Source organism: Cherax quadricarinatus, chromosome 55 (assembly GCF_038502225.1).
Source record: "Cherax quadricarinatus isolate ZL_2023a chromosome 55, ASM3850222v1, whole genome shotgun sequence".
NCBI classification, from domain to species: domain Eukaryota; kingdom Metazoa; phylum Arthropoda; class Malacostraca; order Decapoda; family Parastacidae; genus Cherax; species Cherax quadricarinatus.
In genome coordinates, this window is record NC_091346.1 from 16,519,864 (window position 1) to 16,546,842 (window position 26,979).

General features: G+C 39.1%; 1 protein-coding gene across 2 annotated transcripts in view; it reads left to right on the plus strand.

The window, feature by feature from the left end:
- LOC128699017 (uncharacterized) overlaps nucleotides 1-26,979 on the plus strand; it is a 125,530-nt gene that overhangs the window by 42,939 nt on the left and 55,612 nt on the right. For both annotated transcript variants that reach the window (XM_070096877.1, XM_070096878.1), the window contains 9 exons: nucleotides 307-475; nucleotides 1,332-1,480; nucleotides 2,827-3,002; nucleotides 5,907-6,012; nucleotides 6,742-6,876; nucleotides 10,928-11,094; nucleotides 17,523-17,705; nucleotides 18,264-18,404; nucleotides 26,326-26,592. In XM_070096877.1, the coding sequence (XP_069952978.1) occupies nucleotides 307-475; nucleotides 1,332-1,480; nucleotides 2,827-3,002; nucleotides 5,907-6,012; nucleotides 6,742-6,876; nucleotides 10,928-11,094; nucleotides 17,523-17,705; nucleotides 18,264-18,404; nucleotides 26,326-26,592 (1,493 nt within the window). The remainder of the gene's footprint in view (nucleotides 1-306; nucleotides 476-1,331; nucleotides 1,481-2,826; nucleotides 3,003-5,906; nucleotides 6,013-6,741; nucleotides 6,877-10,927; nucleotides 11,095-17,522; nucleotides 17,706-18,263; nucleotides 18,405-26,325; nucleotides 26,593-26,979) is intronic.

Sequence of the window (26,979 nt, forward strand, 5' to 3'; positions counted from 1 at the left end):
GGCCTAACCATGAGCTAAATGTAGTGGTGGGTGCAATTTTTGAGAAGACTGACATAAAGGCTTAGGGCATGTGACCTGGTCTCATTTTCATATAAATTCTCCTTCGTTACTTTTCTCTGCATGTTTTCTGTGATGAGAGCCATAATGTATAAATGATAATATTTTAACATGCATTCTCTTTTACAGTTCTGACACATAAATTCCTTCTTAACTCATGTGATCCCTATTTAAAATCTTATGTATGAACAGTATCATAAACCATATGATTCCTCTGTTTATGCTGTAATTCACACATTATTGTTACAGCTGGTGGAACACCCTATCAATCACTTGTGTTAGAGAGTGCTGGAGACCTTAGTGTGTCGGGGTGGGGAGCTAGAGCCTGTGAAGTCAGGATTCTCTCAGCTGGCAAGGCTGTACCCTGCATCGCCGGCTTTACTGACGACATCAACGCGCAGACACTCATGTACCTAGCGTAAGTTGTGTGTCATGTAGAAAGTGACAGTGACGGAGACTGTGAAGGAGAAAAAAAGCGTTAGCGGTGGATGAAAAGTGTAAGTGATGGTATAGGTGGAATAGAGTAATTAATGATAACAAGGACTGATATGGGTGGAAAGGAAGAGTGCACTCAGTGGTGATAAAGACTGGTGTTGGGGGAGAAGTATAGTTACCAGTGGCAAGGATTGGCATGAAAAAAAAAATAATTGAAAGTGGTGAGGACTTCGTGAGAGAACCAGTGAAAATTAAGATGGATTATATGCGAGTAAAATGGTATGAGACATCTTGAGCAAACTAACGATCAGTGTTGAATAAAACAGATGAAGGTAGATAAGCCTTGATAAATGTATCCCATCATCCCTCAAGGAAAATTCAGAGAGAACAGAAAGAAGAAAGGTTTACAAGTGTAAATACTAATTAGTGATCGACTTTCAAAATTGTTCCCTATCCTCCTCACCCTCATGGTCAGCTTTGTTAAAATGAAGAGATACAATGTATTTTTACATAGTATACACTTTCTCCCTCCCTCCCCCCCTCCCTCCCCCTCCCTCCCCCTCCCTCCTTCAATTTTCTTCCTCTTCCTTTCTCTACTTCCCTCCCTCCCTCCCTCCCTCATTTGGAATCAAGAGATACAATGTATTTTTACATGGTATACACTTTCTCCCTCCCTCCCCCCCCTCCCTCCCCTCTCCCTCCTTCAATTTCTTCCTCTCCCTTTCTCTACATCCCTCCCACCCTCCCTCAACATGAAGCAGGTATAGAAAGAACATATTGTAAAGTAAATCTTAGGGTTTCCAGGTTCTGATGTATTCAAGGCCGTGCTGCTCCCACAGGAAGAATGACTCTGTGTTTAATGATGGAATGCGGCTGCCAATGGGACCAGCGTGTGGTACTAACAGGCTCACCACTGGGAAACCCAGCGACTACAAGGTGTCTATTAGGGTAGTCTACTACATGCCTACACCCCAACCCACTGCCGTAGGTAAGGATGGAGATGGGAACATGGAAGACTGTGGGGTAAAGTAAGGGCGTATAGAAGGGCTGGGAAGGGGAACAAGTGGAAGGGACATTACCTTCTACACTTGGAATATCATATTGAAATACAAAAGAAGGTATCTAATAACATTTCCACCAGTTGGTTAAAAACAAAATATAGCAAAAAAAAAAAAAAAAATCCAACACTTCATCCATAAGGAAACCTGAAATTAATATATTAATCAACTTAATACAGGACCCTCATAGAATATCGTGATCATCAAAGGTTGGTCCTAAGTCAAAATTTACTGTTTTGTGCAGTCAGCAGAGCGATAAAGTTTGAGATATCTTGAGGATCCTACATATAACCAGACCTCTGGCTCAGTATCATTATCACTAGGAGTTTACACTCGCTGCTGTTTTACGGTCAGTCGTAGCAATATATAGAGGAGACACGTTTGCAGCAGTTTGGTATTTTATTGTCAAAATGTTTCATGTACACAGCAGGCTTCTTCAGTCAAATACTACAGAGGGGACAGTAGAAGCATTGGATACTTAAAGATGATGTGATCAGTCCATCAACCTCAAAAATTGACTTTTGAGGTGGTCACTGCCTCAGCATGGAAAAAGAGTTCAGCTCAATAGAGTGGAGCTGAACTCTCTTTCCAGGGTGAGGGACTGGAGTTTACCTGGAGAGAGTTCTGGGGGTCAACGCCCCCATGGCCCGATCTGTGACCAGGCCTCCTGGTGGATCAGAGCCTGATCAACCAGGCTGTTACTGCTGGCTGCACGCAATCCAACGTATGAGCCACAGCCTGGCTGGTCAGGTACCGACTTTAGGTGCTTGTCCAGTGCCTGCTTGAAGACTGCCAGGGGTCTATTGGTTATACCCCTTATGTATGCTGGGAGGCAGTTGAACAGTCTCGGCCCCTGACACTTATTGTATTGTCTCTTGACGTGCTAGTGACACCCCTACTTTTCATTGGGGGGATGTTGCATCGTCTGCCGAGTCTTTTGCTATCGTTGTGAGTGATTTTCATGTGTAAGTTTGGAACTAGTCCCTCTAGGGTTTTCCAAGTGTATATAATCATGTAACTCTCCCACCTCTTAAAAGCACATCTTCAAGGTTGGTGGACTGATCACATCATCTCGACACTCCACTGCTTCTGCTCTCCCCTCTGTATTCTACTGAAGAAGCCTACTGTGTAGGCCAAACATTTAGGCAATAAAGATACCAAACTGTTGAACATGTCCTACTCATCTACTAGCCGGTATCACATACTTTTACATAAAAGAATTCACCTGTTCCCACCTCCACCTTGTTTGATTAAACCAAAAAATGTCTTCTCCTAGCTGGAAGGTTCAATCTCAGTGTGGGAATCAGTTTGGCCAGTAATCTCATCTGGACTGGTTGGGATTCCTTCACATACACTACCGCTGCTCCGACATCTCCCACAGTGGTCTTCACTGTAGCCCCCTCCTCAGTTCCCATTGCTAGCATTATGCCCGGCGTGCCACAGGTTATCAAGGTAAATACTTCCGTTCTTTACCCCTTTTTCTAATTCACTGATCTGATTATAAGCTTTAAGGTAAAACTGGTATTCTTTTTGTCATAGACTTTTTCAATATTCTTTTTTAATTGTTGTTAAGAATCCTTAGTTATTTTATTACTGTTAATAGTAGTAATATTAATATTATTTAATAATATTATTATTAATTAATGTCTTTAGTATAATAAATCAAAATTATCTTCACTATATGTTTCACCTATTGAAGTAACTGGTTGTATCATAATTAATTATACTGTTTTGTATATATTATGTTTTATGCATGAAGACTTATTTCCTTCCCATATTTACTTAGCATATATCCCTCCAGATTTACTTAGCATATATAGTATATAACCATTCCATATTTGTTACAAAAGATTCCACTGTTCAGGGTTACACTGTGAAGTACATGCCTCTGTGTGAATACACAGAGATGCATGTGTCTTTATATATATACCTTGAGAGAAGTATATCTCGCAGTGTATATACAGTGAGAGTTTACTATAATGCCTAATTTAGAGACTGGAGTATCCTTGACGGGTTGGAAAGAAGTTATTTGCAGCCTTAATGATTCATATAGCCAATAATCTTTATCTCAAATAATCAGCCAATGTTCAACATTTGTCTCAGGTGTAGAGGACCTCATATGCTACATCAGACTATATTTGAAGGGTAACACATTGACTCCATCTGTACATCCGACAGTCATAAGTTCTGCAAGTTTGCAGATAAGTTAGCAAGTACATTCAAGTAACATGTTTTGTCTCATGCTTGTCAGATCATCAAACCTGCTCCCACACAGGTGTTATGTATCATTTAAATCAATAACAATTCTAATAATAATAATAATGATAACAGTAATATAATAATAATAATAATAATAATAATAATAATAATAATAATAAAGCTGGGGTTTGATATAAATGGTTTAGAAAAGTGACCAGTTGAAAAACGAGACACTTGTGCAACATATGGGAAATTTTACTGAGGAGATGTTTCGCCAGCCAGTGGCTTCCTCAGTCCAATACATACAGAGAAGAATGGTGGAAGTTGGGATTCCTTAAGTAATAGAAAGTGTGACATAGCAAAGCTTTCTTCCTGAATGTATGTTGAATGTTTTTTTCATCTCTCATGATTTACGTGCTGAATGATTCACAGTTTGTTTTTAAAGTGTCAGGTAAATATACATGCACAGGTCCTTTGAGTATGGATGAGTGCCAGTTTGGGAATTAAGAAAGAACCAGGAAAAATATGATGAGTTATCACAGCTGGGAAGCGATTACAGTGGACCCTCGACCAACGATATTAATCCGTTCCTGAGAGCTCATCGTTAATCGAAATTATCGTTAGTAGAGTTAATTTTCCCCATAAGAAATAATGGAAATCAAATTAATCCTTGCAAGACACCCAAAAGTATTGAAGAAAAAAAAATTTTACCACATGAAATATTAATTTTAATACACACAAACTGAAGAAGACATGTACAATTACATGACACTTACCTTTATTGAAGATCTGGTGATGATTGATGGGATGGGAGGAGGGGAGACTGTGGATGGTGTTAGTGTTTAGAAGGGGAATCCCCTTTCATTAGGACTTGAGTTGTCAAGTCCTTTTCTGGGGTTACTTCCCTTCTTCTTTTAATGCCACTAGGACCAGCTTGAGAGTCACTGGACCTGTGTCGCACAACATATCTGTCCATAGAGGCCTGTACCTCCCGTTCCTTTATTACATTCCTAAAATGTTTCACAACATTGTCAGTGCCACAATTAAACACTTGTTCAGGTTTCAGTTCTTCACTGTCTATGTACTCCTTGAATTCCTGCACATATTTTTCAGCTGCTTTTTGGTCCAAACTGGTAGCCTCACCATGCCTTATCACACTATGTATTCCACTACAATTCTTAAATCTCTCAAACCAACCTTTGCTGGCCTTAAATTAACTCGCATCACCACTAGTTGCTGGCATTTTTCTAATTAAATCCTCATGCAACTTCCTAGCCTTTTCACATATGATCGCTTGAGAGATGGTATCTCCTGCTATCTGTTTTTCGTTTATCCACACCAATAACAGTCTCTCAACATCTTCTATCACTTGCGATCTCAGTTTCGAAAACATAGTTGCACCTTTGGCAAGAACAGCTTCCTTGATTGCCGTTTTCTTGGCCACAATAGTAGCGATGGTTGATTGGGGTTTTGTGTACAACCTGGCCAGCTCGGAGATGCGCACTCCACTTTCATACTTAGCAATGATCTCTTTCTTCATATCCATAGTAATTCTCACCCTTTTTGCTGTAGGGTTGGCACTAGAAGCTTTCTTGGGGCTATGGTGACTTATTTTTGCAGGTACAATCACTAAAAAGGCTGTGATAATATGAAATGTTCCGATTGTATGCTTGGAAGTGACCGTGGTGGCTGGCTGGCTTGTAAACACTGGCCAGAAGTGGACGCATCTCAGACGGAACGAATCATGTTGGTCGAGTTTTTTAGTGCTAGTCGAGGCAAAATTTTTGCGTTAAAATGTATCGCTAGTCGGATTTAACGTTAGACAATGCCATTGTTGGTCGAGGGTCCACTGTAATTATAATCTCTGGGCAAGTTAATCTGGATGATGGCTTTAGAGTATGCCACTATGTGGCCTCTTTGGTGATCCTAGAATCTTCTAAGCCAACTGAATCTAAACATAGGCATTCATCCTTGTCTGTACAAACATTCCTTTTATTCCAGATTTTAAATTAATGGTATTTCCCCTATCATATCAAGTCAAAATTTAGACATTGTTTTTCCTGTATCTAAATACTCATGATGTGAACTGTAACTTTATAAGCATTCTAATTATAATCTTACCCCTGTGAATATTATCTATTATATACCCTTCATCAGGTGGTGTTGAAGACACCTCCAGGGTCTGTGGGACAATATTCGATTGTTTTCACAGTGAACAGTGTCAGCACTATCAGTCTTTGCAAAATTCTAATTCTTGACATTGGTAAGTGTCTTTTTTATATGTATTGTACTCGTATATAATTAAATGTTTATAATTAAAATTCTAACCCCTTCTCCTGTATAAATTACTAAATTTGAAAAGAGAAGCTTTTGTTTTTCATTTTGGGCCGCCCTGCCTCAGTGGGATACGGCCGGTTTGTTGAAAGAAAGAAAGAAGAATTACAATTCTTGTTTGTATTACAGGAATTTACCTGTATTGTATGTCTGTCTTTAATCATTTACCATAACTTTTTTGGCAGCAGTTTATGATTAGTTCACATTTACAGACAAATGTAAATTACAGTCATTAGTGGTATTATCTTGGGTTTCTCTTGCAGATAACAGATATTAAACCTAGCAAACTATATTGTTTTCTATATATTTATAGTACATAATAAATGGAAATCTGTGTATATACATGAAGAGATTACTTTAAAAATTATTATGGGAAAAAAGTTGTTCATCCTGAATCTAAATAACCCAAGTGCACATGATAGCTAACAAATGAATATCTTATACTTGAAGTTGAGATATACATGCAGAGCAACCTCTCTGGTTTGTCAATATGTATTTTTCAGATTTTTGCCTTGATAAAACTACAAAGTATGAAGCATTATCACAAAGGCTGGCTCTGCATTTGTATTTCATTATTATTTGTAGCACGTTTTTATATCCAACATCTTTGCCTATCAATAAATGATGCAAATCTATCTTGATACATTACTGCAACCAGGAAGTAACTATGCCTGTCTGGACAAAAACCCTTACTTCAAGGAGACAATCCCCTTCCAGCCCAACACCATCATTCATAGCCCAGTCAACTGGGGGCTCCAAGCCACGGTTAATTTTGGCATTCTTCGTAATTTGGGTAAGTGAACGAGGACTCTTGTTACACTATACGAGAATGTTAAAGCTCCTGTAAAGGAAGGAGAGGGGAGGTGGGATGAAACTGATGAAAAGCTCTTGATCCATGGAGTTAGAACTTCCTTTCCATGGATCCAGCATGATAATGACCCATTCCCAATCACTCTTTGACCCCTAAATGCTTAGCACTTCATAATAATTTTAATAACAGTAATCATTTATAAATTGTACGTGATAATTTGAAAAAAATCAGTACTATTATACATTTTTTTTTTTTTTTTTTTTTTTTTTCAACAAGTCGGCCGTCTCCCACCGAGGCAGGGTGACCCAAAAAAGAAAGAAAATCCCCAAAAAGAAAATACTTTCATCATCATTCAACACTTTCACCACACTCGCACATTATCACTGTTTTTGTAGAGGTGCTCAGAATACAACAGTCTAGAAGCATAAACATATAAAGATACACAACATATCCCTCCAAACTGCCAATATCCCAAACCCCTCCTTTAAAGTGCAGGCATTGTACTTCCCATTTCCAGGACTCAAGTCCGACTATATGAAAATAACCGGTTTCCCTGAATCCCTTCACTAAATATTACCCTGCTCACACTCCAACAGATCGTCAGGTCCCAAGTACCATTCGTCTCCATTCACTCCTATCTAACACGCTCACGCACGCTTGCTGGAAGTCCAAGCCCCTTACCCACAAAACCTCCTTTACCCCCTCTCTCCAACCCTTTCGAGGACGACCCCTACCCCGCCTTCCTTCCCCTATAGATTTATATGCTTTCCATGTCATTCTACTGTGATCCATTCTCTCTAAATGACCAAACCACCTCAACAACCCCTCTTCTGCCCTCTGACTAATACTTTTATTAACTCCACACCTTCTCCTAATTTCCACACTCCGAATTTTCTGCATAATATTTACACCACACATTGCCCTTAAACAGGACATCTCCGCTGCCTCCAACCGTCTCCTCGCTGCTGCATTTACCACCCAAGCTTCACACCCATATAAGAGTGTTGGTACTACTATACTTTCATACATTCCCTTCTTTGCCTCCATAGATAACGTTTTTTGACTCCACATATACCTCAACGCACCACTCACCTTTTTTCCCTCATCAATTCTATGATTAACCTCATCCTTCATAAATCCATCCGCCGACACATCAACTCCCAAGTATCTGAAAACATTCACTTCTTCCATACTCCTCCTCCCCAATTTGATATCCAATTTTTCTTTATCTAAATCATTTGATACCCTCATCACCTTACTCTTTTCTATGTTCACTTTCAACTTTCTACCTTTACACACATTCCCAAACTCATCCACTAACCTTTGCAATTTTTCTTTAGAATCTCCCATAAGCACAGTATCATCAGCAAAAAGTAACTGTGTCAATTCCCATTTTGAATTTGATTCCCCATAATTTAATCCCACCCCTCTCCCAAACACCCTAGCATTTACTTCCTTTACAACCCCATCTATAAATATATTAAACAACCATGGTGACATTACACATCCCTGTCTAAGACCTACTTTTACCGGGAAGTAGTCTCCCTCTCTTCTACACACCCTAACCTGAGCCTCACTATCCTCATAAAAACTCTTTACAGCATTTAATAACTTACCACCTATTCCATATACTTGCAACATCTGCCACATTGCTCCTCTATCCACTCTATCATATGCCTTTTCTAAATCCATAAATGCAATAAAAACTTCCCTATCTTTATCTAAATACTGTTCACATATATGCTTCAATGTAAACACCTGATCTACACATCCCCTACCCACTCTAAAACCTCCTTGCTCATCCGCAATCCTACATTCTGTCTTACCTCTAATTCTTTCAATTATAACCCTACCGTACACTTTTCCTGGTATACTCAGTAAGCTTATTCCTCTATAATTTTTACAGTCTCTTTTGTCCCCTTTCCCTTTATATAAAGGGACTATACATGCTCTCTGCCAATCCCTAGGTACCTTCCCCTCTTTCATACATTTATTAAACAAAAGTACCAACCACTCCAACACTATATCCCCCCCTGCTTTTAACATTTCTGTCATGATCCCATCAGTTCCAGCTGCTTTACCCCCTTTCATTTTACGTAATGCCTCACGTACCTCCCCCACACTTACATTCTGCTCTTCTTCACTCCTAAAAGATGGTATACCTCCCTGACCAGTGCATGAAATTACTGCCTCTGTTTCTTCCTTAACATTTAAAAGTTCCTCAAAATATTCTCGCCATCTTCCCAATACCTCCATCTCCCCATCTACTAACTCCCCTACTCTGTTTTTAACTGACAAATCCATATTTTCCCTAGGCTTTCTTAACTTGTTTAACTCACTCCAAAATTTTTTCTTATTTTCATTAAAATTTCTTGACAGTGCCTCTCCCACTCTATCATCTGCTCTCCTTTTGCACTCTCTCACCACTCTCTTTACCTTTCTTTTACTCTCCATATACTCTGCTCTTCTTATAACACTTCTGCTTTGTAAAAACCTCTCATAAGCTACCTTTTTCTCTTTTATCACACCCTTTACTTCATCATTCCACCAATCACTCCTCTTTCCTCCTGCCCCCACCCTCCTATAACCACAAACTTCTGCCCCACATTCTAATACTGCATTTTTAAAACTATTCCAACCCTCTTCAACCCCCCCACTACTCATCTTTGCACTAGCCCACCTTTCTGCCAATAGTCGCTTATATCTCACCCGAACTTCCTCCTCCCTTAGTTTATACACTTTCACCTCCCTCTTACTTGTTGTTGCCACCTTCCTCTTTTCCCATCTACCTCTTACTCTAACTGTAGCTACAACTAAATAATGATCCGATATATCAGTTGCCCCTCTATAAACATGTACATCCTGGAGCCTACCCATCAACCTTTTATCCACCAATACATAATCTAATAAACTACTTTCATTACGTGCTACATCATACCTTGTATATTTATTTATCCTCTTTTTCATAAAATATGTATTACTTATTACCAAATTTCTTTCTACACATAGCTCAATTAAAGGCTCCCCATTTACATTTACCCCTGGCACCCCAAATTTACCTACTACTCCCTCCATAACATTTTTACCCACTTTAGCATTAAAATCCCCAACCACCATTACTCTCACACTTGATTCAAAACTCCCCACGCATTCACTCAACATTTCCCAAAATCTCTCTCTCTCCTCTACACTTCTCTCTTCTCCAGGTGCATACACGCTTATTATAACCCACTTTTCACATCCAATCTTTATTTTACTCCACATAATCCTTGAATTAATACATTTATAGTCCCTCTTTTCCTGCCATAGCTTATCCTTCAACATTATTGCTACTCCTTCTTTAGCTCTAACTCTATTTGAAACCCCTGACCTAATCCCATTTATTCCTCTCCACTGAAACTCTCCCACCCCCTTCAGCTTTGTTTCACTTAAAGCCAGGACATCCAGCTTCTTCTCATTCATAACATCCACAATCATCTCTTTCTTATCATCTGCACAACATCCACGCACATTCAGACTTCCCACTTTGACAATTTTCTTCTTCTTATTCTTTTTAGTAATCTTTACAGGAAAAGGGGTTACTAGCCCATTGTTCCCGGCATTTTAGTTGACTTTTACAACACGCATGGCTTACGGAGGAAAGATTCTTATTCCACTTCCCCATGGATATAAAAGGAAAATTAATAAGACCAAGAACTATTAAGATAAAATCAAAGAAAACTCAGATGAGTGTGTATAAATAAATGTGTACATGTATGTGTAGTGTGACCTAAGTGTAAGTAGAAGTAGCAAGACATGCCTGTAATCTTGCATATTTATGAGACAGACAAAAGACATCAGCAATCCTACCATCATGTAAAACAATCACAGGCTTCGTTTTACACTCACTTGGCAGGACGGTAGTACCTCCCTGGGTGGTTGCTGTCTACCAACCTACTACCAATTATACATAGTTTTGCATTACCGCTGTTATGAAATGTACAATTTCCCTGACCCGGCTGTGGATTGAACATGTTCTTTTCTGATTGTACAGGAACTGGAACAATGTATCCTGGCAACGTTGGAGACGTTAACTCCATTGTGCTTGGTGTGGTGTTGAAGGGTGTGGCAGGGGGCACTGGAGTGCTCACAGCCACTCTCACAGGCTTTCCTAACCCACCAGCCACGGCTTCCCTCACCGTTTCTTCTGTCATGCCTGATGTGAGTTTTGGGAGGAGGACTTGAAGTAGTGGTAGTATACAACTTCCTCTCACATTACCTTTTTTCTTCCCCTTTTACCCTTCCTTCCTCTGCTCCTCTGACTCCCACTTCTCTTTCTCATGTTCTAGTCTTCTCCCTACAACTAATCTTACTCCAGCTAATCATCCTCCTATAAATAATCTTTCCCCTTCAAATGCTTTTCGTCCCATTTCTCCTCCAATTTTTTTTCCTGCTCCTTTTCTTTCTACTCCTTTACCTTATGCTTCTTTTCTTCCTGTTCATTATTTTCCTTATATTTTTCCTTTTCCTCCTATTCTTTTACTTCATATTCCTTCTTTTCCTTGTGCTCTTTTCTTACCTTTACCTAATTTTATCTCATTTTATCATTAATCGATAAGTGCTGACGAGTAGCGGCAGCGGCAGCAACGGTATCCTGCCAGCTCTTCTTTCTCAAAAAACATCGCTCAACAAAACTTGTGATGGCCTAAAGTGAAAGTTCAACTACATGAACCCACGTAGACCACAACATGACCCAAGAATACTAAGAATGTAACCCAAATCTTGACAAAATTAGAAGATCTAAGGAAGACAGCCCTGCTAACCCAAACACTGCCTCCGCTGCCAGACAATCACTTAACCCAAGCTCCGAGAAAACAAGCCTTCTCCTCCATTGCTACACAGTATCTACTTCAGTGATACTATGAAAGGATATCGCAGAAGAATCAACACCAGTAATAAAAGAATAACAGCAAGGACCCTAGAACTCAACTTGTCTACCCAGCAGGACGCCAGTGTATCATCAACCCCTCTCTCCGCCGCCACCCAAGGAACAACAACAACAGCAACAACAAACATGGCTGACTCCCCCTCCAACTCCACTCCCTTCAAAGGATTCACCCATGATAACTCAGGTATGATTATTCTTGACAATATCAAGGACTACATCGTTGCTCTAGAAAATGAAATCAAAGATATCAAAGCAACACTCGAGCGACGAGAATCCAAGATAACCAACCTCGAGAATAAGATCCAAAACCTTGAAGAGAAGATTACATCGGGAAGTGTTGACACAGAAAATACTCTAAAAGCAGCTATAGCCAGTCACACTGAGCAAATAACAACAATAAATATGAAGGTTGAAGAAGCAATCAAGGACTGGAATCAGAACATGCACACTCGACTAAATGAATACCTTGATTTCCAAGACGACAAAACTGAACAAGATAAGTTGTCTGATGCAGTTATAATAAACAGTCCACACATTCCTAGTGACATAACACAAGCACAGTGCAAAGAAACTGCTATCAGGATAATACAGAACCACGTACAAGTCATCGTGCAAAACAATGAAATCAAAGAAACACGTTTGCTAGGAAAACCAGGAAGTAAACACAGTATAATGATCCGACTTCATTCATACGATAAAAGAAAGGACTTAATTAAATCAGCAATTACAATGAAAAATGGAGTGTACATAAATGAGTGTCTAACAAAAAAACGTCAAAACCTTCTGTTCAGGCTGAGAAAACTTAAACAGGAAAATAAAATACATCAGTGTTTCACGCGAGATGGGAAAATACTAGTAAGGAAAACATCAACAGGACAACAATATACTATCTCAAATGAACACGATTTCTCTACCTTCCTTAGAAAAGCTGACATTTTTGTAACAGATTAGATAAGTGCCCTTAATACATATATACGTGTGGTGCATATAGTGTACGTTACTATTATATTGTACATTATTATTTTTATTATTTTTCATCACTAGCTAATGAAATACCTCCAATACTCTATACTTCTTTCTTACTACTATAAATTGCTCATAATTTTAAATTACAAGTCAAATCTTACTCCAAATTAATAATATTCATTATTCTTACCTGTCCATTTAATTTTGTTTATCACTACTTGTTTTTTAGTCACTTTTTATTGTGTATGCAATTAGTGTATATTCCAATTACTTTTTTGCAAGTACCAAAACTATCTTTTGCTAGCTAGTACCAACTACCTCATTTTTTTTTACTTTTATTGTGCAATAAACTGCTCAATTTATTTAATATTACAAATCAGATCTTACTCCTAAACCAATATTATTTCATAGTGACCACCTGTCCATTTAACTTTGTTTACCATTACTTAATTTTAGTCCCTCATATATTTTCTCCTTTATTTTAGCTTTATATAACTACCCTAGTTTATACATTCACAATTGTTAAAATAATCAAGGTGCTATTCTCAGGTGCTAAAGTAGAATAAGTTCACAACTTTGCCATTATATTCCAAAACTACCTTAGCTCATTATTTTACATTTGTTAAATAATTCAGGTGCTATTTTTTAGCTTAAGACTATTTACTTTGTTTTATACTTAATTCTAACTATAGATTCACTACAAATCTTATGATTACAAGCATTGATCCTGATACCAACCTCTTATTTTAATGACTTAAATGATTCAAACAGTTACTGTAATTACTACACTGCAGAACAATCAAAGACACTTCTCAGTGCCAACAACAACATAACTATCTTTAACTACAATATCAGATCTTTAAGCAAGCATTACGATGACCTCATAGCATTACTAAATTCCTTACATGCCAATATGTCCATCATTACACTAACTGAAACCTGGCTAAAGCCTGATAGTACAGATGTCTATGCCATTCCTGGTTACACAGCCATACACAACTGTAGGCCAGACCAACAAGGGGGTGGCACAGCCATATACTACTCAGACCAACTAGAATGTATCACTAATACTTGCACAAGGGATGAACATGGGGAATATATAATAGCCAAATTCAAATCCAAATACCTACAAAAACCTCTCACATTGATAAACATTTACAGAGTTCCACAGTCAAACATTAGCCAATTTAGTCAAAACCTAGGAAGTATGATAACTGATGCATGCATGAACAAAGATCACTTACTACTCTCAGGTGACTTCAATATAAATCTCCTGCAAGACCAGGACCCACACGTTACTGAATTCACAAACACAATGAGTAACTGTATGTTGCTACCAACAGTAACAAAACCTACAAGAGTTACAGAGACTAGTGTTTCCCTACTTGACCACATCTGGACCAACACCATATCCCCTTTAAAATCAGGCATAATTACAGATAATACCACAGACCACTACCCTACTTTTCTCATAACAACTCTTGGTAAATTACCCCAAGACACTACTAAAGTCACCTTCAGACTTCACAATGAGGCAGCCATTAATAACTTCACAACAGCAGTAGCAAACATTGACTGGCACACTGAGCTAGAAATCTATACAGATATTGACGAATGTATTAATAATTTTCTAAAAAAGACCCAATACCTCTATAACAAGCACTGCCCTAAAAAAACTAAACAGATGACAGCTAAGAGACTGAACAGTCCCTGGTTAACACCCAGCATTCTCAAATCCATAAATACAAAACACCAATATGAAAAACAGTACAGAATGGGTCACATAACCAGAGACCAAACAAAATGTTACTCGTCAATCCTAACCAGCCTGATAAGAAGGGCAAAAAAATTGTATTATGAGAACAGATTATCCAACTTACGAGGTGATATAAAAAAGACCTGGAAAACCCTATCAGAAATTCTAGGAACAAAAAAGATATCACGAAATAGCGAAATAAAATTAGCAAAATCAGATGAACCCCAACTCCCACCAACAGAAACAGCAAACAGACTCAATGACTTCTTCTCCACTATAGGACAAAACCTTGCCAATAAAATCCCAAGCTCAGATACCCCACCAAATGACTACCTCACTGGCAACTACCCGAACACACTGTTCCTAGCTCCGACTAACCCATACGAAGTCTCCCTTATTATCAACACGCTAAAAAACAAGGCAGGAGATTTAAATACCTTACCACCCTTTATATACAAAAAAGTGTCACAAGTGCTATCACCAATCATTGCAACACTCTTTAACAAATCCATTGAATCCTCCACCTTCCCCACAGTACTCAAAATAGCAAGGGTCACCCCGATCCACAAAGGAGGAGACCAAACAGAGTTGAATAACTATAGGCCAATATCCAACTTACACCCTCTCTCAAAAATCTTCGAAAAATTAATTCATAAACGAATCTACTCCTACCTTACCTCCCAAAACATACTCAACCCCTGCCAATTTGGATTCAGGCCAAATAAAAATACTAATGATGCTATTATACACATGCTAGAACATATATACACTGCAATAGAGAAAAAAGAAGTCCCACTGGGGATCTTCATTGACTTACGTAAAGCTTTTGATACAGTTAACCATGACTTGCTCCACGTAAAATTGTCACACTATGGTATAAGAGGGCACTCCCTCAACTACCTCAAGTCATACCTCAGCAACAGAAGCCAATATGTGTATGCAAATGGGGCAAACTCTTCTGCACAACCAATTACAGTTGGTGTCCCACAGGGAAGTGTCCTTGGCCCTCTTCTCTTTCTCCTATACATAAATGACCTACCAAATGCTTCGCAATTACTCAAACCCACACTATTTGCAGATGACACTACATACGTCTTCTCCCACCCGAGCCCAGTCACGCTAGCCAATACTGTAAATACAGAATTACAGAAAATATCTACCTGGATGAGGACTAACAAACTTACACTAAACATTGACAAAACCTACTTCATTCAGTTTGGTAACAGAGCTACAGATGTCCCTCTTAACATAATGATAAACGGATCACCTATCACAAAGCTAACAGAGGGAAAATTCTTAGGAATCCACCTTGATAATAGACTCAAATTTCATACACATATACAACAAATTTCTAAGAAAATTTCCAAGACTGTGGGCATACTATCGAAGATACGGTACTATGCTCCACAGTCAGCCCTCCTGGCCCTATATCACTCTCTTATTTACCCCTATCTCACCTATGGAATTTGTGCATGGGGCTCAACAACAAGTAACCATCTCAGACCACTAATTACCCAACAAAAGGCTGCAGTTAGAATGATAACAAATTCTCACTATAGGCAGCACACTCCACCAATATTCAATACACTAAACCTATTCACCATACAAAACATTCATACTTATTACTGCACCTATTACATACATAGAACACTTAACTCTGATATTAACCCTCCCCTCAAACATCTCCTTGCCAACCTCAACAGAACACATGACCATAACACAAGGCACAGATCACTCTTTGATGTTCCTCGTGTCCATCTCACACTATGCAAAAACTCAATGCACATAAAAGGCCCTAAAATCTGGAACTCATTACCTGTAAATATAAAAGAAACACTACCTGTTTATAAATTCAAGTCTCTTCTCAAAGATCACTTACTCACCCAAAACCAAATAAATACTGAATAACTGAACCTTATAAATTGTATATCTTAAATGTTTCTCACAATTATATCACATAAATGTTAAACCTAAAACCCAATCTAACTTTATTATTTTTTAAATACACTACCTAACAGAATACTCCATTCTACTGAATATACAACAATGCATACAACCATATGACCTGTCTTTGTAATACTCACTTGTGCTTTATAGTAATCTGTTTACATTAAAGTTTTATCACCGATGTCATCATTGCTTAGTTCATCTTAAGTTAATTTTAAGCCAGCCCGTAATGCTATGCATAGTATAAGTGGCTTTGGCATACTGCTCTTTTCTGTATTTTTTGTACCTCTGTATGTGTGCACAAATTTTTAAATAAATAAATAAATAAATAAATAAATGATGTTATCGATATGTATCAGTACTAAGCACGCCTAACACAATTTGTTGAACATGAATGGTATACAATATCAATAAGATGAAAATCAGATACATGTGAAACATTTGGATATCTTTACTGTAGATGTTTCGCCATCCTGTGGCGATAAAGCCACTGAATGGCAAAAACGTCTACAATAAAGATACCCAGATGTTGCACATGTGTCTAATTTTCAAGGTTAGTTGAGTATTCGTCTCACGAATAACGGACAAAGGATCAAGCCTTCACCATTCCTTGCTCTAAACAAATATAAATTTATTTTTCTACCTCCTTTAAAAGTACCTGTATAGGTCATCCATGGCAACATCTCTTGAAAGCTTATACCTCTCTCCATTTAGTGAGACAAATGTGGCGCAAAGATAAAAAAAACATTTTATTTATTTGTGTTTAAGATTTTTTACGATGACGAGTTAGAAATGTGGAACATCTGGGTATCTTTACTCATTGACGCTTTGCCATCCAGCGGCTTTATCAATATATACTTTTTCTAATGCCTTTATATTATGTTCATGTATTGCACCAATAAAGCCACTGGATGGTAAAACATCTACAAGTAAAGATACTCTGATGTTGCACATGTGTCCAATTCTTCATCTTGTTGGTACTGAATACTACCGATGTACAAGATTTATTTACCTTGGTATGGCCCTCGACAGCTGGGAGGAAACATCGTGGTCACAGCGCAGGGCGTGGACGGTACCGGCAATGCCTACGATGGCGTCATGAAGTTGGTGAACTTCAACCTGACAGTACCAGCTGGCTATGGCAAGGAAGTCACCGCAACCATCACCAATAACGCCGCTTCAGTCTTCACCATCTGCTTCGCTGCTGTCATCTTTGTAAGTGAACTCTGTCTCATCTCTGTAACTCTTCAAGGGAGGTGCCTAGATGCTAGGTTGCTCTTGGAGTGATTCTCAACTTTCCTACATAAGTCTGCCTCATTTGATGGTCACATGTGTGATGAGAGATGCACAGTTTTGTTCTCACTGTGAAATGTGAGACCTACATAAAAATTAATTCATAATTACGTGTGAGGGGTTGCATCCATTTCTAAGAAGGGCTGCATGCATCCAGTGAGCCACAGGTTGGGGACCCTTGGATTAGAGGGTTAGAACCTTGGTAATCCAGCAAGCATGTGCAATTAAGATTTAAATTGGTAGATATAGGAAATGTAAGGCTTTGGCTTGCTGTTGGAGTGTAAACATGATGAATCTTATTAACAGATACTACAAGGAAACCCTTAGCAGAATCTGAGGTTGGAATGTTGGAAGAATGGCTTGATTTCTTCAATTATCAACTTAAGAAATTGCGGTTCACTGATTTGTCATGGAATCATGATATCTGCGTCTCTCTAATGTATAAACGAGGCGAACACATTTCCTTTTTTGTTTTCACAGGCTGGACAGAACCTGCCTTGCTTAATTCCCCCACAAGTTATATCTAACCTGACCGTGAACACAGCCACACAACAAGTGATGTCAGTGCAGTTCGGTTCAGTCTGTTATCGTCAGTTTACTAACAACTCCTTCGATGATGTGGTGAGTGTGACTCATTTTATGTTGAAAGAAATAAAGTAAAATCAGTTATAATGATAAGGGTAATATTAAAAATAATTACAGATAATAAAAACAGTAAGAATGATATAAATATAATTATAATTTCAACTATAATAATAGCATAAGCCATCAGCATATTTGTTAGCCCTCTAATTACAGATGTAGTGTAAATAGCAAAAAATCTATTTTATTCCATACAAATAATTCTTATACTTCTTTTCATGGTTGTTAGATTAATACATCAAGTTATGTGCTTGGCAACCAGAGGATCGAACTTTCTATTCCCTTTGCGCTGAGTAACCCACATAAGTTAATAGCTTCACATCAAATGTATATAAAAAAATACTAGGCAAACAGATCCTTCTTAAGTACTTCTTATAGATCTAGCTGTCTAATTATAGAATTTCTTTGCTAGTAATATCTAAGAATTTATATGAAGTGAAATATCTAACTTCTGTTGATATACGACGAGCTCCCTCTCGAACAAAGCTCAGCACTACCAAACAATTACGATCTGCCAGAACTTCACTGTAAACTATTTCGTGTTGCTTCACATTTTTTTTTTTCAACAAACCGGCCGTATCCCACCAAGGCAGTGTGGCCCAAAAGGAAAAACAAAAGTTTCTCCTTTTGCATTTAGTAATATATACAGGAGAAGGGGCTACTAGCCGCTTGCTCCCGGCATTTTAGTCGCCTCTTACAACACGCATGGCTTACGGAGGAAGAGTTCTGTTCCACTTCCCCATGGAGATAAAAGGAGATAAACAAGAACAAGAACTAGAAAGAAAGTAGAAGAAAGCCCAGAGTGGTATGTATGTATATATATGCTTCCACATGTATGTGTAGTGTGACCTAAGTGTAAGTAGAAGTAGCAAGACGTACCTGAAACCTTGCAGGTTCACGAGACAGAAAAATAGACACCAGCAATCCTACCATCATGTAAAACAATTACAGGCTTTCGTTTTACACTCTAAGGACGGTAGTACCTCCCTGGGTGGTTGCTGTCTACCAGCCTACTACCTAAAATAAATATAAATATATATATATATATATATATATATATATATATATTATGTATATATATATAATATATATATGTATATATATATATATATATATATATATCTATATTATTTTTTTTTTTTTTTATTATCACACCGGCCGATTCCCACCAAGGCAGGGTGGCCCGAAAAAGAAAAACTTTCACCATCATTCACTCCATCACTGTCTTGCCAGAAGGGTGCTTTACACTACAGTTTTTAAACTGCAACATTAACACCCCTCCTTCAGAGTGCAGGCACTGTACTTCCCATCTCCAGGACTCAAGTCCGGCCTGCCGGTTTCCCTGAATCCCTTCATAAATGTTACTTTGCTCACACTCCAACAGCACGTCAAGTATTAAAAACCATTTGTCTCCATTCACTCCTATCAAACACGCTCACGCATGCCTGCTGGAAGTCCAAGCCCCTCGCACACAAAACCTCCTTTACCCCCTCCCTCCAACCCTTCCTAGGCCGACCCCTACCCCGCCTTCCTTCCACTACAGACTGATACACTCTTGAAGTCATTCTGTTTCGCTCCATTCTCTCTACATGTCCGAACCACCTCAACAACCCTTCCTCAGCCCTCTGCACAACAGTTTTGGTAATCCCGCACCTCCTCCTAACTTCCAAACTACGAATTCTCTGCATTATATTCACACCACACATTGCCCTCAGACATGACATCTCCACTGCCTCCAGCCTTCTCCTCGCTGCAACATTCATCACCCACGCTTCACACCCATATAAGAGCGTTGGTAAAACTATACTCTCATACATTCCCCTCTTTGCCTCCAAGGACAAAGTTCTTTGTCTCCACAGACTCCTAAGTGCACCACTCACTCTTTTTCCCTCATCAATTCTATGATTCACCTCATCTTTCATAGACCCATCCGCTGACACGTCCACTCCCAAATATCTGAATACGTTCACCTCCTCCATACTCTCTCCCTCCAATCTGATATTCAATCTTTCATCACCTAATCTTTTTGTTATCCTCATAACCTTACTCTTTCCTGTATTCACCTTTAATTTTCTTCTTTTGCACACCCTACCAAATTCATCCACCAATCTCTGCAACTTCTCTTCAGAATCTCCCAAGAGCACAGTGTCATCAGCAAAGAGCAGCTGTGACAACTCCCACTTTGTGTGTGATTCTTTATCTTTTAACTCCACGCCTCTTGCCAAGACCCTCGCATTTACTTCTCTTACAACCCCATCTATAAATATATTAAACAACCACGGTGACATCACACATCCTTGTCTAAGGCCTACTTTTACTGGGAAAAAATTTCCCTCTTTCCTACATACTCTAACTTGAGCCTCACTATCCTCGTAAAAACTCTTCACTGCTTTCAGTAACGTACCTCCTACACCATACACTTGCAACATCTGCCACATTGCCCCCCTATCCACCCTGTCATACGCCTTTTCCAAATCCATAAATGCCACAAAAACCTCTTTAGCCTTATCTAAATACTGTTCACTTATATGTTTCACTGTAAACACCTGGTCCACACACCCCCTACCTTTCCTAAAGCCTCCTTGTTCATCTGCTATCCTATTCTCCGTCTTACTCTTAATTCTTTCAATTATAACTCTACCATACACTTTACCAGGTACACTCAACAGACTTATCCCCCTATAATTTTTGCACTCTCTTTTATCCCCTTTGCCTTTATACAAAGGAACTATGCATGCTCTCTGCCAATCCCTAGGTACCTTACCCTCTTCCATACATTTATTAAATAATTGCACCAACCACTCCAAAACTATATCCCCACCTGCTTTTAACATTTCTATCTTTATCCCATCAATCCCGGCTGCCTTACCCCCTTTCATTTTACCTACTGCCTCACGAACTTCCCCCACACTCACAACTGGCTCTTCCTCACTCCTACAAGATGTTATTCCTCCTTGCCCTATACACGAAATCACAGCTTCCCTATCTTCATCAACATTTAACAATTCCTCAAAATATTCCTTCCATCTTCCCAATACCTCTAACTCTCCATTTAATAACTCTCCTCTCCTATTTTTAACTGACAAATCCATTTGTTCTCTAGGCTTTCTTAACTTGTTAATCTCACTCCAAAACTTTTTCTTATTTTCAACAAAATTTGTTGATAACATCTCACCCACTCTCTCATTTGCTCTCTTTTTACATTGCTTCACCACTCTCTTAACTTCTCTCTTTTTCTCCATATACTCTTCCCTCCTTGCATCACTTCTACTTTGTAAAAACTTCTCATATGCTAACTTTTTCTCCCTTACTACTCTCTTTACATCATCATTCCACCAATCGCTCCTCTTCCCTCCTGCACCCACTTTCCTGTAACCACAAACTTCTGCTGAACACTCTAACACTACATTTTTAAACCTACCCCATACCTCTTCGACCCCATTGCCTATGCTCTCATTAGCCCATCTATCCTCCAATAGCTGTTTATATCTTACCCTAACTGCCTCCTCTTTTAGTTTATAAACCTTCACCTCTCTCTTCCCTGATGCTTCTATTCTCCTTGTATCCCATCTACCTTTTACTCTCAGTGTAGCTACAACTAGAAAGTGATCTGATATATCTGTGGCCCCTCTATAAACATGTACATCCTGAAGTCTACTCAACAGTCTTTTATCTACCAATACATAATCCAACAAACTACTGTCATTTCGCCCTACATCATATCGTGTATACTTATTTATCCTCTTTTTCTTAAAATATGTATTACCTATAACTAAACCCCTTTCTATACAAAGTTCAATCAAAGGGCTCCCATTATCATTTACACCTGGCACCCCAAACTTACCTACCACACCCTCTCTAAAAGTTTCTCCTACTTTAGCATTCAAGTCCCCTACCACAATTACTCTCTCACTTGGTTCAAAGGCTCCTATACATTCACTTAACATCTCCCAAAATCTCTCTCTCTCCTCTGCATTCCTCTCTTCTCCAGGTGCATACACGCTTATTATGACCCACTTCTCGCATCCAACCTTTACTTTAATCCACATAATTCTTGAATTTATACATTCATATTCTCTTTTCTCCTTCCATAACTGATCATTTAACATTACTGCTACCCCTTCCTTTGCTCTAACTCTCTCAGATACTCCAGATTTAATCCCATTTATTTCCCCCCACTGAAACTCTCCTACCCCCTTCAGCTTTGTTTCGCTTAGGGCCAGGACATCCAACTTCTTTTCATTCATAACATCAGCAATCATCTGTTTCTTGTCATCCGCACTACATCCACGCACATTTAAGCAACCCCCCTATATATATATATATATATATATATAGGGGGATAAGTCTGTTGAGTATACCTGGTAAAGTGTATGGTAGAGTTATAATTGAAAGAATTAAGAGTAAGACAGAAAATAGGATAGCAGATGAACAAGGAGGCTTTAGAAAAGGTAGGGGGTGTGTGGACCAGGTGTTTACAGTGAAACATGTAAGTGAACAGTATTTAGATAAGGCTAAAGAGGTCTTTGTGGCATTTATGGATTTGGAAAAGGCGTATGACAGGGTGGATAGGGGGGCAATGTGGCAGATGTTGCAAGTGTATGGTGTAGGAGGTAGGTTACTGAAAGCAGTGAAGAGTTTTTACGAGGATAGTGAGGCTCAAGTTAGAGTATGTAGGAAAGAGGGAAATTTTTTCCCAGTAAAAGTAGGCCTTAGACAAGGATGTGTGATGTCACCGTGGTTGTTTAGTATATTTATAGATGGGGTTGTAAGAGAAGTAAATGCGAGGGTCTTGGCAAGAGGCGTGGAGTTAAAAGATAAAGAATCACACACAAAGTGGGAGTTGTCACAGCTGCTCTTTGCTGATGACACTGTGCTCTTGGGAGATTCTGAAGAGAAGTTGCAGAGATTGGTGGATGAATTTGGTAGGGTGTACAAAAGAAGAAAATTAAAGGTGAATACAGGAAAGAGTAAGGTTATGAGGATAACAAAAAGATTAGGTGATGAAAGATTGAATATCAGATTGGAGGGAGAGAGTATGGAGGAGGTGAATGTATTCAGATATTTGGGAGTGGACGTGTCACCAGATGGGTCTATGAAAGATGAGGTGAATCATAGAATTGATGAGGGAAAAAGAGTGAGTGGTGCACTTAGGAGTCTGTGGAGACAAAGAACTTTGTCCTTGGAGGCAAAGAGGGGAATGTATGAGAGTATAGTTTTACCAACGCTCTTATATGGGTGTGAAGCATGGGTGATGAATGTTGCAGTGAGGAGAAGGCTGGAGGCAGTGGAGATGTCATGTCTGAGGGCAATGTGTGGTGTGAATATAATGCAGAGAATTCGTAGTTTGGAAGTTAGGAGGAGGTGCGGGATTACCAAAACTGTTGTCCACAGGGCTGAGGAAGGGTTGTTGAGGTGGTTCGGACATGTAGAGAGAATGGAGCGAAACAGAATGACTTCAAGAGTGTATCAGTCTGTAGTGGAAGGAAGGCGGGGTAGGGGTCGGCCTAGGAAAGGTTGGAGGGAGGGGGTAAAGGAGGTTTTGTGTGCGAGGGGCTTGGACTTCCAGCAGGCATGCGTGAGCGTGTTTGATAGGAGTGAATGGAGACAAATGGTTTTTAATACTTGACGTGCTGTTGGAGTGTGAGCAAAGTAACATTTATGAAGGGATTCAGGGAAACCGGCAGGCCGGACTTGAGTCCTGGAGATGGGAAGTACAGTGCCTGCACTCTGAAGGAGGGGTGTTAATGTTGCAGTTTAAAAACTGTAGTGTAAAGCACCCTTCTGGCAAGACAGTGATGGAGTGAATGATGGTGAAAGTTTTTCTTTTTCAGGCCACCCTGCCTTGGTGGGAATCGGCCAGTGTGATAATAAAAAAAAAAATAATAAAAAATATATATATATATATATATATATATATATATATATATATATATATATATATATATATATATATATACGTATATATATATATATATATATATATATATATATATATGCATGTATAGTCCCTTTATATAAAGGGAAAGGGGACAAAAGAGACTGTAAAAATTATAGAGGAATAAGCTTACTGAGTATACCAGGAAAAGTGTACGGTAGGGTTATAATTGAAAGAATTAGAGGTAAGACAGAATGTAGGATTGCGGATGAGCAAGGAGGTTTCAGAGTGGGTAGGGGATGTGTAGATCAAGTGTTTACATTGAAGCATATATGTGAACAGTATTTAGATAAAGGTAGGGAAGTTTTTATTGCATTTATGGATTTTGAAAAGGCATATGATAGAGTGGATAGAGGAGCAATGTGGCAGATGTTGCAAGTATATGGAATAGGTGGTAAGTTATTAAATGCTGTAAAGAGTTTTTATGAGGATAGTGAGGCTCAGGTTAGGGTGTGTAGAAGAGAGGGAGACTATTTCCCGGTAAAAGTAGGTCTTAGACAGGGATGTGTAATGTCACCATGGTTGTTTAATATATTTATAGATGGGGTTGTAAAGGAAGTAAATGCTAGGGTGTTCAGGAGAGGGGTGGGATTAAATTTTGGGGAATCAAATTCAAAATGGGAATTGACACAGTTACTTTTTGCTGATGATACTGTGCTTATGGGAGATTCTAAAGAAAAATTGCAAAGGTTAGTGGATGAGTTTGGGAATGTGTGTAAAGGTAGAAAGCTGAAAGTGAACATAGAAAAGAGTAAGGTGATGAGGGTGTCAAATGATTTAGATAAAGAAAAATTGGATATCAAATTGGGGAGGAGGAGTATGGAAGAAGTGAATGTTTTCAGATACTTGGGAGTTGACGTGTCGGCGGATGGATTTATGAAGGATGAGGTTAATCATAGAATTGATGAGGGAAAAAAGGTGAGTGGTGCGTTGAGGTATATGTGGAGTCAAAAAACGTTATCTATGGAGGCAAAGAAGGGAATGTATGAAAGTATAGTAGTGCCAACACTTTTATATGGGTGTGAAGCTTGGGTGGTAAATGCAGCAGCGAAGAGACGTTTGGAGGCAGTGGAGATGTCCTGTTTAAGGGCAATGTGTGGTGTAAATATTATGCAGAAAATTCGGAGTTTGGAAATTGGGAGAAGGTGTGGAGTTAATAAAAGTATTAGTCAGAGGGCAGAAGAGGGGTTGTTGAGGTGGTTTGGTCATTTAGAGAGAATGGATCAAAGTAGAATGACATGGAAAGCATATAAATCTATAGGGGAAGGAAGGCGGGGTAGGGGTCGTCCTCGAAAGGGTTGGAGAGAGGGGGTAAAGGAGGTTTTGTGGGTAAGGGGCTTGGACTTCCAGCAAGCGTGCGTGAGCGTGTTAGATAGGAGTGAATGGAGACGAATGGTACTTGGGACCTGACGATCTGTTGGAGTGTGAGCAGGGTAATATTTAGTGAAGGGATTCAGGGAAACCGGTTATTTTCATATAGTCGGACTTGAGTCCTGGAAATGGGAAGTACAATGCCTGCACTTTAAAGGAGGGGTTTGGGATATTGGCAGTTTGGAGGGATATGTTGTGTATCTTTATATGTGTATGCTTCTAGACTGTTGTATTCTGAGCACCTCTGCAAAAACAGTGATAATGTGCGTGTGGTGAAAGTGTTGAATGATGATGAAAGTATTTTCTTTTTGGGGATTTTCTTTCTTTTTTGGGTCACCCTGCCTCGGTGGGAGACTGCCGACTTGTTGAAAAAAAAAAAAAAAAAAAAAAATATGCATATATATATATATATGCAATAAGATCATAGTAAACAGGTGATTTTAAAATATGCAAAACAATCACTGTGAAAGAGTAGTGAAATTCATGTCATGCAGTGAAGTTTGCACCTCCCCCCCACATCCTCTCTTTGTCATATACTTCATCTTCAAGGTCTCATGTTTCCAAATTCAACTTCTTTTTTTCCTTTGCCAGGCAGTGCTTCAGGTAGGTGTAATGTTCCTACCCAGCATGGGCTCCACAGCCACACTCTCGCTGGCCCTCACCGAGAATTCAGTAGTGGCAGCTCCTGTTACATTCACAGTCACCAAACTATCGACAGCCTACAGCCCAGGCTTCATCAATACTACTGGTATGATGCTAGGACTCATCAATAATGGCACATACACTGTGACCCCTGGACTAAGGACATGGATCGGAGTCACTTTCACGATTCCCAAGGGTGTTACAACAGATGTTGAGGTTTGTATGCAGTTGTTTAGTCTAGTTAACAAGGGAACAATCTTTGTGTGTGTACTCACCTAATTGTGGTTGGAGGGGATGAGACTCAGCTCCTGGCCCCGCCTCTTCCCTGACCGCTACTAGGTCCTCTCTCTCTGCTTCCTGAGCTGTCATACCTCGTCTTAAAGCTATGTATGGTTCCTGCCTCTAGTACATCACTTGCTAGGCTATTCCACTTCCTGACGGCTCTATGAAGAAATACTTCCTAACATCCCTCTGACTCGTCTGAGTCTTCAGTTTCCAATTGTGACCCCTTGTTTCTGTGTCCCCTCTCTGGAACATCCTGTCTCTGTCCACCTTATCTATTCCATGCAGTATTTTCTATGTCGTTATGATTTCTCCCCCGAC